This window comes from Bolinopsis microptera, chromosome 11 (genome assembly GCF_026151205.1).
Source record: "Bolinopsis microptera isolate Bmic1 chromosome 11, MBARI_Bmic_1.0, whole genome shotgun sequence".
NCBI classification, from domain to species: domain Eukaryota; kingdom Metazoa; phylum Ctenophora; class Tentaculata; order Lobata; family Bolinopsidae; genus Bolinopsis; species Bolinopsis microptera.
This window is the reverse complement of record NC_087082.1, coordinates 11340998-11355786: the sequence shown is the minus strand read 5'-3', so window position 1 is coordinate 11355786 and position 14789 is coordinate 11340998. Positions and strand designations below refer to the sequence as shown.

The following is a 14789-nucleotide window of genomic DNA, read 5'->3' as shown; positions in this document are numbered from 1 at the left end:
ATTTCCGGACGTTCTTTTGTTTTCCTGTTGATTGTTTCTTTTTGCAATTCTATTTAGATTTTTCAATGAGTTTTTGAGATATTTAATTACATGGCTGAGTTAGTATAATGAATAGATTCAACAGATCTTGCCAGAGTATTATAAAAAATATATAAGAAAAATATGGCTGAGTTAGTAATTAGTAAGGGGAAAAGTGGTCGATTTAAGGGTTCCGTTGGATTTAAATGTTCACAAGGATTTAGCAACGGAATATGGTAGTTAGAACCCCTACGAACATAATTAGACTTGTCACCAATTTTGTATCTCGACAGAAACACCACTTTTTACCACTTTTTACCACCTTTGTACCACCTTTCTAGTTTGCCAAATATCTTTAGTTGTGAACGTCGTAGAAGGCTGGAAATTAACCTAGAATGTTTATCTTATCAAGGAGTAAAACTTTTGTACGAAAAATTTGTACATTGGACAATCAGCTAATTGGATAATTACTAATTAGTTAATTACCAAAAAAAGTGAAAATTTTTTATTGGCTAAAAATGATTAAAATCGTTTGAAACACGGAGAAATGTAGTTTTTAGAAAAACTTCAAAACTTTTTCACTTACAAATTTTTTTCGAGACTTTGAAAAATTTCGAAAATTTGAAAAAAAAAATTTCCGCCAAAAGTGATCGAATTGCATGAAACGTGGATAAAAATGCTTTGCAGAAAAACTTCGAACATTTTTAGATTGGGGAATACTAAAAACAAAAGGACCGTTTAAGATCGAACCGATTTTACCTGCTGTATACTATCATTTTATTGATTTCAATGATCAAAACCTCTCTGTACCGTCAATCTTGCCAATCTACACCGGGTATCTGAATGTACCGGACCTCTTCTTTGCCTCTATAATAATTAGACCCAGTTGTGCAAGAAATGCGATTTCTCACAGGGGCTTCTTTTAACTGTGCACCTTTTGTCACTCTCGCAAGAGGCCTGGTATAATTATAGGGGGGTATAGGAAGTGTAAATATACCTTCCATCATCCACTGTGGCTTTTTTGTGTTGTGAATGCACATGCCGCTTCGTTTGCTATGCAAGATACCTCGAATAACCCCCATATGACATTGCCAGGGTCGGGATAGAGCTGGAGATAGCATTGAGAGGTTGCTAGAAATAACTAGACTTAGAATAAAGTCTAGCTATCAGATTATGATGAAAGGCTGTTAAGCTTAGGGGTTAAGCTTAGGGGTAGGCGACAATTGACCCCCCGACAATTGACCCCCGACAATTGACCTCCGACAATTGACCCCCGGAAATATAATTTAATACAATTAATCCTGACCCTGACCCTGACCCTGACCCTGACCCTGACCCTGACCCTGACCCTGACCCTGACCCAGGACCCTAACCCTAACCCTAACCCTAACCCTAACCCTAACCCTAACCCTAACCCTAACCCTAACCCTGACCCAGGACCCTGACCCTAACCCGATCAATTGACTCCAGTGTAATTACATGGGGGGTCAATTGTCGTACTAAGCCCTAGATTTTGCGACATTTGACGCCAGTGTAATTACATAGGGGGTCAATTGTCGGGGGGTCAATTGTTAGGGGGTCAATTGTCGCGGTACAAAGCTCAGGACGGTGATCTTGATAGGTCGGATAGCTGTACCTGATTGGTTCCAGCCCACCGTGTCGCTTGGAATTAAGTTCTCACCCCACCTCTTCCAAAAATGCGGTTACCAGAGCAGGAAACTCTTCTTCCTCCTCTTCTTTCAACCCAAACACAATCAGGTTCCTGCTCCTCTCCTCCTCTGCAGCCAGAAATCTTATCTCCTTCTTCGGCGTTTTACTGTTGCAGACTGTATCACTTGCACTGTTCTTTTGCAGTACTCCTGCACTGTTACACTGTAGCTCTGTGTCCCTGACTCCACCGTGGTTTGCACTGCCCCTAAACTGCAATCTTAAGTAACTTTAGTTCCGGCACTCTTTGGCCATTAAAATAACCAACTCCAATGAAACCCCGTGTAGCTACGTTCTGCTACCTCCATGCTAGCACCACCCAGCTACCACCAGTTTATTCTAAGTCTAGCTATTTCTAGCAACCTCTCAATGCTATCTCCAGCTCTATCCCGACCCTGGCAATGACATATGGGGGTTATTCGAGGTATCTTGCATAGCAAACGAAGCGGCATGTGCATTCACAACACAAAAAAGCCACAGTGGATGATGGAAGGTATATTTACACTTCCTATACCCCCCTATAATTATACCAGGCCTCTTGCGAGAGTGACAAAAGGTGCACAGTTAAAAGAAGCCCCTGTGAGAAATCGCATTTCTTGCACAACTGGGTCTAATTATTATAGAGGCAAAGAAGAGGTCCGGTACATTCAGATACCCGGTGTAGATTGGCAAGATTGACGGTACAGAGAGGTTTTGATCATTGAAATCAATAAAATGATAGTATACAGCAGGTAAAATCGGTTCGATCTTAAACGGTCCTTTTGTGCTGTTTCTTTATGTGGAATTTGATAAAGCTGTATTGTAATTAGTTATGAAACTCTAATATTGTGTGGTTAACGTTTTTCAGGTTCAGCCCTTTCCGCTAAGCTATTCCTAATTACTAAAATATGCCGAGATTTACTGAACTCCAACTTCAAATATTGATGATTTTAGTATTCCCCAATCTAAAAAGGTTCGAAGTTTTTCTGCAAAGCATTTTTATCCACGTTTCATGCAATTCGATCACTTTTGGCGGAAAATTTTTTTTTCAAATTTTCGAAATTTTTCCAAGTCTCGAAAAAAATTTGTAAGTGAAAAAGTTTTGAAGTTTTTCTAAAAACTACATTTCTCCGTGTTTCAAACGATTTTAATCATTTTGAGCCAATAAAAATTTTTCACTTTTTTTGGTAATTAACTAATTGGTAATTATCCAATTAGCTGATTGTCCAATGTAAAAATTTTTCTTATAAAAGTTTTACTCCTTGATAAGATAAACATTCTAGGTTAATTTCCAGCCTTCTACGACGTTCACAACTAAAGATATTCGGCAAACCAGAAAGGTGGTACAAAGGTGGTAAAAAGTGGTAAAAAGTGGTGTTTCTGTCGAGATACAAAATTGGTGACAAGTCTAATTATGTTCGTAGGGGTTTTAACTACCATATTCCGTTGCTAAATCCTTGTGAACATTTAAATCCAACGGAATGCCACTTTTCCCCTTACTAAATTATTACTTCATTAATCCCCCCTCCCGCCCTACACACCTGCTTCCTAACCTGTATCTTTTTACAGAGGTGTACCTAATCTTGAAACTGAAATCGCGGCCGGGACCGGGACCAGGATTTTCACGATATTTCTATGTTGAAATGGAAAATTTTATTTTTTTAAATCTTCGGATGAAGATGAGCCTAAAATCTAATCAATCCTTCGATTTTCATTTCGATTAGTTCGATTCTTAACGTTCGTTTCATTTGTCTAAGTCAAAGTAATAATATGAATTTGAAGCTAAATTGGATTAAAAAGATCAAAATTCTGTTTTAAAAATCCTGGCTAATACAGTGGCATAACGAAGGGCCCCATCGACCCCGCTGTGCGGGGGGGGGGGGGGGGGGGGGGGGGGGGGGGGGGGGGGGGGGTGGCGCAATCTTAGGGGGGCGCCAAATCATCGTTTGAATGTGGGACAATTTCTAAAACTTAACTATGGTACTAGCAAAACTGCGCGTTTTGCTCTAGAAACACAATTTTTTTAGAGATTTTACGGGCATATCCTCTAAAATCATCTAATTTGTTATATTTTAGGGAGGGGCACTAAAAGGGGAGGGGGCGCCAACAGGGGGGTGCTTTTTTGGCATGGGCACCAACAGGCAACGTTACGCCACTGGGCCGGGACAAAAACGCCAAATCCCGGTCGAGCTCTGATCTTCACATCACGATTCATACTTTCAACATACTACGTCGTTTTTCAATTCAGAGGAATAAATGTTACAAAGGGCATTTATCTATATACAATTTTACGGTCAATCCTTTTTCCAGTGACATCAAACTCAGCTCAGTAAGTATATCGATTCATGATGATACTGGTTATTGTTATGTATCATTTAATTACAGAAGCATGAAGAGCTTGTAGTCTTCTGTATGCGTAAGGGCTGCAATCACCTTCGGATTGCAGGTTGCATGTCAAGATTTTTTTCTATTCTGTCGAGGGGGAAAAGGTACAGGAGAAAACATACTCTACGATCAACTTAAAAAGATCTTTGAACTGGAAACTAATCTCAATCTACCTTTTCTAATAATTAATGCAAAATTTGAAACTACCGAAGATGATCAAAGGACCAGATTTGAGAAAAATATCAAAACCCTATACAACATTCTGATCGACACTAACAGATTTAACACCTCTGTTGATGGTATCATGAAGGTCATCGATAAATACGATGGTCTAAAGGAAGCAATATATAAAGCGGAAAAAGAAATCAAACAACTTCAAGATCACGTGACAAACTTAACAGAAGACAAAGAACGTCAGGAAAAGATTATAAAAAGGACTGAGGAGGAAGCAGCGAAATTAAGAGAAAGTGAAAGAAACGCAAAGGAAGGCGCTGCTTGTCTTCAAGCGAAGGTAGAAAATGCAAGAAGGAATAGAGACTTTGAGTTAGTCGACCGTCTACGCCCGCAAAAAGAGAGAGCTCTGCAGGACATTGCTACATTGTTATGTATCGTGAGCAAAGAGAAAGATCTGAGAAGGAAGGCGCTGAAGCAGTGAAGCTAAGTGGAAATATAACTTACTTTGTGCTATTTTGGCAGCGCTCGCAGTTGGAGGTGTAGCAGGACTAGCAGGTGCAAAAATGGCTGGGACATTTGATGTTGCGCCTCACTTGATTCCAGTTATTGTTGAAATTTTCAAGAAACAGTTTCCCCAGTTTGGTTTGTAGGCTTCAAAGCTTATTGAGTCATATTACTGATATCATATTTTTTTGGTATGTAGCTGATACTAAGTTATTAGAGTATATTAACTAATTCCATTTTTTAAACAGCAGCATACTTTACCAGTTTTTAGTGCCATAGACTCGTCACGATTCTGAATGATAGGCTAAAAACATATATTTCTTTAATTAATATTCAACTTTTATTTTCCATATCATAGAAATTCAGTATTCATTTGTCGACTTGAATCGATCTAAGTTAAAACAGAGTTTCTCTAATAACCCTTAACAGTTTAACATTAACAATCAAGTACCATCTATGATGATTTGATGTGTTCGGTGATTGAATTCAAATAAAATGACGAATGTGTCAGTTCAAAATACTTCAAATAAACATTTAACATAAGAGCTCAACATTTCTCCAGTCAATTAATTACAATCAACAAGTTTTAAGAAAATTCCTGAATATCATGATTCATGAAAAAGGATTCGGCAATTGGACAAAAATGGAAAATTGATATCCATCTGTCTATATCACTCATTGCTGTTTTGTTTATTGATATAACTTAGAGGGTTGAGGTCTAACTATGAACTATCGATGAACAACTGCAATGTCACAATGTTTTGTTTCTCAAAATCTAGGAGCGTCGTCGCGAATTCGAAAATTTCAAACCAACTAAACAAAGGAATTGAATATACGGCAAGAGAAAAGAATAACACAAATATTTCAACGTACGAGGCTCCTCTTTTCCTTTTGTTAATGTTTGACTGACTACAAAATCTTTCCGCAGCTATATCTAAAGAAAGATCATCACACCTCACAAGCTAATTTTCTGGTTGCAAAACTTTGAAGGGAATGCCACTCTCGAATTCCTTCACAAAATGGAGCCTGATACTGGCCTGCTACTTGCACTCCACCCTCCATTTGGAGGACAGTACCACAAAGGACTGCCTGTACCAGCAGAAGGTGATAATCTCCGCGCCGTACCTAGAGTTTGCAATCTCGCCAGGTCTGACATGTTGGAAGTATTGTTATTACTTGGAGAACTGCACTGCCATCTCCTTTGCACTCGAGACCTCCTCACTCTGTAGTTTGTACGATGAACGCCATCTGGGCTTCAAAAATGCTCGCTATGACAAAAACGTATCCATCTACTCAGGGGAGAGGACATGTCTGCAGCTGGTGGAGGTTCAACGGAAATTTGAAATGGCGAGAAAAGACGGGATCTACATCCGGCAAGTGAAAACAGGGATGTGTTTGAAGGTAAGTTCGGTGCCCTGGAGTTGGGGAGACGAAAAGCTGACCTGGACAAAGGACTGCAGGGCTAATAACACTACATCCACTCTGTGGCGCATCAACAAACTGGAGAAGATCACCAAGGGCTACATCGTCAGGATAACGGACATGGATTCAAGAAAGTGTGTGACTGTGAGGGTGATGTCACATGAGCATGAGATGTATTCTCTGGCGGTGCTGAAGGACTGCTCGCATGAAGAGGAAGAGAACCAGAAGATGATAATGTCACCTATTGATGTGTTGTCTGGCATGGGAAAATGGAACATAATGAGACAGGATACCTACGCCTTCGTTACAGTCACTTCACGGAGTAATCCCAGGAACGATCTGGATCTTTTGATTGGGTTTGTCATGGTGGAGCAGGAGGGCTTCTGCGAGCGGCTCAATGTGACACACGCAACTCTGCTGCTGGACAGCTCCCAACCTCTGCATTTACCAGGGGAAACAATACCAGTGCTCTGTGATCTAGGATACGGAGTAAAGGTTGCGGGAGGGTATTCCCACTATACAACCACCAAGTGTTCCAATGATATGGTGGTTCCGGAGTGCGTCAAAACAGAGTCTGTTGACTGCAAAGAAGCTTCTGGAATGGTGACCATACCATCGACTGTCTTTTACTCCGTGATAGTTGTAATAGTGCCAGCTCTGCTTCTTTTCTTCATACCTGTTGCCTGTGTTCAGCGGAAGCGGATACAGTTCCTACAGTCCCAACCAACTATCAATATCCCACTTCGAGAGATTTCCCCGGGAACTCAGAAATAAACGGTTTTCTTTAGACCACAAAGCTATTTCCGGACGTTCTATTGTTTTCCTGTTCATTGTTTCTATTTTGCAATTCTATTAAGATTTTTCAATGAGTTTCTGAGATATTTAATTACATGGCTGATTTAGTATAATGGGGGGGGGGGGGGGGGGGGGGTTCCAGGGGAACTTTAGGGAGTTTTGGGGAACTTTTTTTTGGGGAACTTCAGGAAACCTGGGGGACTTTCCCAAAGTTCCCCAAAAAATTATCAATGAAACAAATAATTTTGGGGAATTTTGGGGAACTTTTTTTTGGGGAACCTCAGAAAGTTCCCCAAAATTCCCCAAAGTTCCCCAAAAAAATTATCATGCCAAAAAAATTATCATGCTGCAAGTATCAACAAGTAAGTTAAGATTATACCTTATAATAACATACATGTTAACATTAATGGGTATTAATGTATATTAGAGAAATTTTGAATAATTTTGAATAATTTTGAATAATTTTGAATAATTTTGAATAATTTTGGGGAATTTTGGGGAACTTAGGGGAGTTTTGGGGAACTTTTTTTTGGGGAACTTCAGAAATCTTGGGGGACTTTCCCAAAGTTCCCCTTGGACCCCCCCCCCCCCCCCCCCCCCCTATAATGAATAGATTGAACAGATCTATGAAAAATATATAAAAAAAATATTCAATTTTTAAAGTAAGAAACTTCCTTTTTAGAGAAAAAGCTCTCGAAATAACTTAGGTTTGAGATGAACTTTTTAAGTAGGAAATTATAGAATTAAGCAAGCAGGGTTGATTAAGGACAAGGAACAGGACTAATTAAAAGTTATTTTTTACTGCGAATTATTATTTTAACCGTTGATTTGTTTAATTTTTGTTTAATGCTTTGACAGTTTGACAAATACAAGTAGTTTTCGTCAAATTTGCAACACATTTTGACCAATTTTCGACTTAAAGTTGCTGCTACTATTAATTAATTGGTTCATTACCTCTATCTGCCTCCTGTTTGTTGAGCTCACACCCCACCCTCAGCTTGTTAACTTGTCTCTCCAATTCTGCTGTGTTCCCCATCGTTAAAGTGGAGTTTTCAGATTTACCACCTGACAGTTAATTGTGATTGATTTTGCGTAAATCACAATTTTTTACTTGTTATTTGTCTAAATGTGATAATTGCTGTCGCTATGAAAATTAAAAAACAAAAACTTAGGATAATCTTTTACACAAAGTAAGTATCTCTACTATAATTCAGAGAATTATTTCTGCTGTCTGTACGACCGCCCACGTGCAAATTAGATGAAAAATAGGTAGTTGCGTAGTAACCATAGTAACGAGGATTGTTACACGCACGTGCACGTGCAATGATTGTTTTAACGTCATTTTAATCGGTTTTGTTGATATTACGCTGTGTTTAGTACGAGCAACATTTTATTTGGCTGTATCTTCGGTTGTGTAGGATATTTTTTGACGCGATTTAAACTTACTAACAAAGAATAATATTAGCGTCCTCCCTGTGACCACGGGTTTTCTAGTTTTAATATAAAGTAAGTGATAACTAATTTCGCCATCAAACCTGCGCTCTACCGGCAGCGGTATCCACATTCCACTCGTACTACCAAATAATCAACTATTTAATTGAACAGTAGACATGGATACTGGTGGGGAAGTGAGCCATGTTTTTTCAGACACGTGACATTGGTTCGTTAATCCAATTGGTCGCTGTTGGGACCCCAATAGGTTATGGGTATCACGTGTCACAGAAAATATGGCTCCCTCCCCACCAGCAACCAAGGCTAATAATCTATTGATGGGTAAACTTGGTACCTTGGAGTAGTTCGATCTCTAACTGCAACCTCTCCACATCATCTTTAGCTCCCAGCTCGACGGACCACAAATGTTCCTTTTGAACTGACGCCAAATCCTGAAGTTCCAGAATTTTCTGTTTTTGGCTATTCACCAAACTTTCTAGGTCTTGTAATTTGTTGTTCGTATTTGAGATTATATCGTCTTTTCTGGTCAGTGTAGCTTGCAGTTCCTCGCATTCCTTTTCTTTGTTGCAGATCAGGGTATCAAACTGTAAGAAGGGGTAACATTAAAAACTTCTTCTGTCCACGATTTTTGGTGTTGTTCTGAATCAGGGAATGATAGCTTCTTAGTATTGATACAAGGAGTAAAGACTTTCAGATACAAATTTTCTGAAAGTCAATAATTAATTTATTTTTAGCGACTTTTAAAAAGTAGTTATATAGAATTAGTGTCAGCCAGGACTCGAGTATAGGAGAAAAAATGTGTCGTGCAGCTTGCACTCGTACACATTGAAATATAAGTTGTATGTTTGATAAAACTTTAGTAGTAAGACCGGACCTGGAGTGACTTGTTCCTGACGATGTCTCCAAGTTCCTCCTCTAGTTCAGAAATTAGCTTGTTCTTCTCCTGAACCTGCTCCTGCGCGGCTGTAAGACGGCTCCTCAGGGAGTCTGGCTCCTGATTCTCCTTGTTCTCCTTGCTCTCTTGAGACGATAAAATCTGCGAAGGCTGAAATTAAGAATTAAAAGAACGCCGTTTAGACATTAGTTATTTAATCATAAATTATAATCAATTGATTATCATCCAACATTTAAATCGATAACAACGTTAATACTAATTACTAATTGTGGTCTATTCTGATTGCTGATGTTTAAATTCAAACACGAAGCTTAACTCTTCAGACATCCCATTATATAATGGGAAACAAATACCTGTTGAAGAGTCTCCAGTTGAGACTTGAGATTAGAGATAAGAGCGGTGTACTCGGTACAGTTATCCTTCAGTAGCGTGATATCCTTCTTATCTTGCTGGGTCACTCCTCTCATTTCCTCTAACTGGGCGTCATACTACTTTTAGATCACGTGTCGATTATAGTAAAACGATTTACCGCGGCTGTTTACTCAAACTATGCGGTAAATCTGGGTTTTATGTGGGCATCGCTCTGACGATTTTTAAGCAGTTTTAAAGATTTGAGAACACGAGGAAGTTACTGTTAGATCACAATATGAGGGACCACATGCAAAACTGGTATATCTGAACATATACCAATTTTGCGCAGGTAGCACATAGTTTTCAGGGTGAAAAGGTGCATCTTTGGAACTTTTTTTGAACAATTTTGAAGAAATTTTTGAAAAAAAGTGAAATTTTATTTTTCCAAAACTGGTATACGTTACAATATACCATTTTAGCTTTTAACAATCATGAAAACGAAAAGGTATATCTGCAGATATACCACCTTCAAGAAACTTATCTTCTATAAAACCGGTATATCTATACATATTTTATAGACTTTAGCCAACCCAAATGGTATATCTTCAGATATACCATTCTCAGTTAAATTATTTTCTTGTTTATAGTATAGAAAAAATGGTATATCGTGAGATATACCAGTTTGGAACAATTTTAGTTTTAAAAATGGTATATAGACAGATATACCATTTTTTAGAAGTTTTTTTACACATGAAATAGAATCTTTTAAATCAGTAAAATACGTTTATCTCAAAACTATCAAAAACAGATATACCAGTTTTGCATGTGGTCCCTCATATTATGATCTTTGAAACGTAACGACTGAATTATGGTGATCATGGTAATTTCTAGTGTTCCAGTTTATTACCCAGCTGTTACCCGGCTGTCACCCAGCTGTTACCTTAGTCTGAGTAGTTCTGAGATCAGACTGTAGCTGAGATTTCTCTGAGTTTGTCTGGGTAATAATCTGTCTCTCCGCTTCAACTTGTTTCCTCAGCTCCTCCAGCTCTTGTTTCCCGCCATCTGTACGAACGGATTTATCTAGTTACCCCGAATTAGGCTTAATTTTTCCGTTCATAGATACAAATAATTCACTGGGATAATTAAGATCAATGTTAAGTTAGTCAACAAGTGCTTCAAGTTACCTTTTTGGAGAGATTCTTTAGTGATCTTCTGGATAACGTCTGTCTTTTCGGTGATCTCCGTTTCCAATCTGTGCTGCTTTGTTGCACCTTCTTTCAGTTGGCATTGTAGCCTTTCAATCTGAAATCAGCATAATGTAAATTGCAACAGACGAACCAATCACAGACGAACGACAAAATTTGTGACCAGTCGGCAGTCAACTGTGATACCCTTAAATAATGAAGTAAAATCTTGTGATAGCCGGAAATTATTTGATAAACGAAAATAAAAGTGTGACTATCTCGACCGGTTAGTAACCCAGCTCACAGTTGTTACCCGGCTGTTACCCAACTGTTTCCCGGCTGTTAAGTGTTACCCGGCTGTTACCCAGCTGTTACCCGGCTGTTACCCAACTGTTTCCCGGCTGTTAAGTGTTACCCGGCTGTTACCCAGCTGTTACCCGGCTGTTACCCGGCTGTTGCCCGGCTGTTAAGTGTTACCCGGCTGTTACCCAGCTGTTACCCGGCTGTTAAGTGTTTCCCGGCTGTTAAGTGTTACCCGGCTGTTACCCAGCTGTTACCCAACTGTTTCCCGGATGTTAAGTATTACCCGGCTGTTACCCAGAGGTTACCCAGCTGTTACCCAACTGTTTCCCGGCTGTTAAGTGTTACCCGGCTGTTACCCAGCTGTTACCCGGCTGTTAAGTGTTTCCCGGCTGTTAAGTGTTACCCGGCTGTTACCCAGCTGTTACCCGGCTGTTACCCAACTGTTTCCCGGCTGTTAAGTGTTACCCGGCTATTACCCAGCTGTTGTCCAGCTGTTGCCCGGCTATTACCCAGCTGTTACCCGGCTGTCACCCAGCTGTTACCTTAGTCTGAGTAGTTCTGAGATCAGACTGTAGCTGAGATTTCTCTGAGTTTGTCTGGGTAATAATCTGTCTCTCCACTTCAACTTGTTTCCTAAGCTCCTCAAGCTCTTGTTTTCCGCCATCTGTACGTACGGATTTATCTAGTTACCCCGAATTAGGCTTAATTTTTCCGTTCACAGATACAAATAATTCACTGGGATAATTAAGATCAATGTTAAGTTAGTCAACAAGTGCTTCAACTTTCAAGTTACCTTTTTGGAGAGATTCTTTAGTGATCTTCTGGATAACATCTGTCTTCTCGGTGATCTCCGTTTCCAATCTGTGCTGCTTTGTTGCACCTTCTTTCAGTTGGCATTGTAGCCTTTCAATCTGAAATCAGCATAATATAAATTGCAACAGACGGACCAATCACAGACGAACGACAAAATTTGTGACCAGTCAACTGTGATACCCTTAAATAATGAAGTAAAATCTTGTGATACTGATAGCGAGAAATTATTTGATAAACGAAAATAAAAGTGTGACTATCTCGACCGGTTAGTAACCGGCGGTTACCTGCTGTGCGTTAGCAGCCTTCAGGTCGTTACATTCCTTTTCCCAGAATGTGGACAGCTTTGTCGCCTCCTCCAAGTCTTGGAACATCCTCTTTATCTCGTTCTCTTTCTCTGATATCGAGTTCGCAAACCTATATAGGATGGAAAAGCAGGTGATGATTCAAATTTCAATGGTTTTCAAGCTTATTTCAGATACGTGCTTTACAAGTGAAATTCAAATGATTACATCGTGCCCACAGATTTTCTCTTTAACACAGTCGCTTTTTAACAAAATTACATTATCAATTCTCATTGTTAATTTTCCCCCTCAAATGTACTGACCTCTCCTTTTCCTGATTCCCGTCATGGTACAACTGCTGAGTTGTCTTAAGTTCAAGTTTTGTCTGGAACAGCTGCTGGTCTATCTCTGCTTTGAAGAGTTTGTGCTCTGATCTGGTCTGTTGCAATTCTTCGTCTAATTCCTGACATTGCTTCTTTAGAACTGTTATAGTTTCCTCTTTTTTCGTTATCTTCTCCTGACTTTCTTTACTCCCTGTAAAAAAGGATTAAATATTAACAACACGCGATTTAAATACTAAATATCATGGAGTTGTCTTTTGGGAATAAGAACTCAATCACGTGCAACGCGAAAAAAAAACCAGAATTTTCAAATTTAGTTATATACCGCGACCAGTGTAGTCATAACATACCGGTGTAACCGTTCTGTGCACGGGCATCTCTAACTTTTTTCTTGAGTTCATCAATAACACCTTTGTAGTATTGTTGAAGACCAGCCTCCACTCCCTCGTGGTATCTATCTTCTCGCTCCTTTTGAGCTGCCAAATCCTCCCTGAGATAGCATGCTGTAAAAACTCAGATTTTCGATATTTTTGTAAGTCCCAGTAATACTTCGTCCGGCTGTGGGCTCATCATGTAATATTAAAACTATGAAATTTGAAAAGTGCTGAGTATTTTCACTTACTCGTGATTCTTTCTCATCCTCTTTATTCTCTGTTGCACTTCTCCCAGCACTTCTGTTCTTATCTCGTACCTGGAGATAAGATATTTATAAGGATATAATCAGACCACTGAGTATCATCATTTCATGACTCAAAGTCATATACAATGTTCCGTATAAGATGGCATTCGTAGGAGATTTCATTATATTTCACTACTTCTATTATTTATCGATCGTGAATCATTCGATATTCACGATCGATAAATAATAGAAGTAGTGAAATATAATGAAATATAGTGAAATATATAATCACTTCATCTGCTGCAAGTCTAGTTCAGACATCTTGTTCTCGTCAGAAGTTGTAGCCTGTTCTATCCTACTCGGAGGTCGGGGCAGTAGCAGAGCCTAAACGTTACGATTAAATTACAATCTGTGCAAAAAAAAAACAGATTACAGAAAGTCGACAATGGAAGGCTAAATCTTTAAAACATGCTTAGACTTGAAAGTGGAACAAGATTCGGCCGTCGGTATCATAACATTACAGGAAATCCATTTTAACTGCCAATTTTGCTGTAATAAAAACAATATACCTCCGTGGCCAGAGCAGAAAACTTAAGAGCATGGATACTTTCGTCGAAGAAGTCTTTGTGCGGGTTCACACAAACAATCATAGTTATTAAACCCTCCCCCGACAGAAAGTTCTTGAACAGCCTCGTGAGTTTGCTCTCTCTGAATGGAACAATCTGGGCCTGGGTCGCTTGTCGGGGTCGGAGTTTTGAGTTGTGTTTGAGGGAGGAGATGCATTTGCCTAGAGTAAGAAGGGAGGTGTTGATGTTACCGGCCTCTTTTAGCCGCACCCCTGCTGTGTTCGTCTTACCGTACCGTTCACTTCCCGCCAAATCCACAAATGTTATCCTGGATGATGTAAAAGTTTAGGATTTGAAACTAAGCACAAATTAAACATTACATAAAAATGATATAGCTATACAACTCTGGGATTTCTCATAGTAATAATTGACAATACTCCATACTGTAATCTTTTAGAATAATTTCACTCTACTAGATCAAATAACTGACTAGATCAACTTACTGGCTGCATTTGCTTTGTTGGGAGATGGTGTTTGTAGCGATGACTGTTATTTTAAAGATGGCATGTGACCTGCTGGAGCTTTGGTTCATGCTCGTAGCAGCTTTCTGAAATAACAGTCTGTTCTACATCAAACATCAATTTATCGATCAATCAATGTCTAATATCATAGTCGTGACATATAAAGGGTGACATTTATTTTTATGACAAATCCGACAAAACAAATGAACAATTAAACAAACTGTCCTCGCCTGATCTGCATACCTTTCTATTCCTCTGGCCGTACATCAAGGCTCTGTTAGCCTCAGCAAACGAGCAGACCTCCAGCTGTGTGGCTCCCTTTACATACACCGACATCTTGTGGTCCTCCCCCAGTCTTAGCGCTTGTCGGTCACGAGGCTTCATTTCACCTGTTTAATCACATTTGATGATGGCTGAATCACGTGACTTTTGAAGATTACAATTAACAGATTTACTTTTAAAATGTAGGTCGGCCTCGG

The 14789-nt window shown here is 39.3% G+C and overlaps 2 protein-coding genes across 2 annotated transcripts in view; one reads left to right on the top strand and one right to left on the bottom strand.

Annotated features, from left to right (window-relative positions):
- LOC134822799 (protein ABHD13-like) overlaps window positions 1-14789 on the top strand; it is a 948842-nt gene that overhangs the window by 379791 nt on the left and 554262 nt on the right. The gene's annotated exons all lie outside the window — the stretch shown is intronic.
- LOC134823632 (kinesin-like protein KIF20B) overlaps window positions 1-14789 on the bottom strand; it is a 31647-nt gene that overhangs the window by 11332 nt on the left and 5526 nt on the right. The window contains exons 7-22 of the mRNA XM_063835166.1: window positions 14554-14699; window positions 14293-14396; window positions 13793-14117; window positions 13516-13607; window positions 13227-13295; window positions 12955-13094; window positions 12587-12797; window positions 12267-12396; window positions 11963-12080; window positions 11712-11833; window positions 10867-10984; window positions 10623-10744; window positions 9685-9807; window positions 9311-9481; window positions 8771-9020; window positions 7939-8049 (exon numbers count right to left, since the gene is read on the bottom strand). Coding sequence (XP_063691236.1) covers window positions 7939-8049; window positions 8771-9020; window positions 9311-9481; window positions 9685-9807; window positions 10623-10744; window positions 10867-10984; window positions 11712-11833; window positions 11963-12080; window positions 12267-12396; window positions 12587-12797; window positions 12955-13094; window positions 13227-13295; window positions 13516-13607; window positions 13793-14117; window positions 14293-14396; window positions 14554-14699 — 2352 coding nt within the window. The remainder of the gene's footprint in view (window positions 1-7938; window positions 8050-8770; window positions 9021-9310; window positions 9482-9684; window positions 9808-10622; window positions 10745-10866; window positions 10985-11711; window positions 11834-11962; window positions 12081-12266; window positions 12397-12586; window positions 12798-12954; window positions 13095-13226; window positions 13296-13515; window positions 13608-13792; window positions 14118-14292; window positions 14397-14553; window positions 14700-14789) is intronic.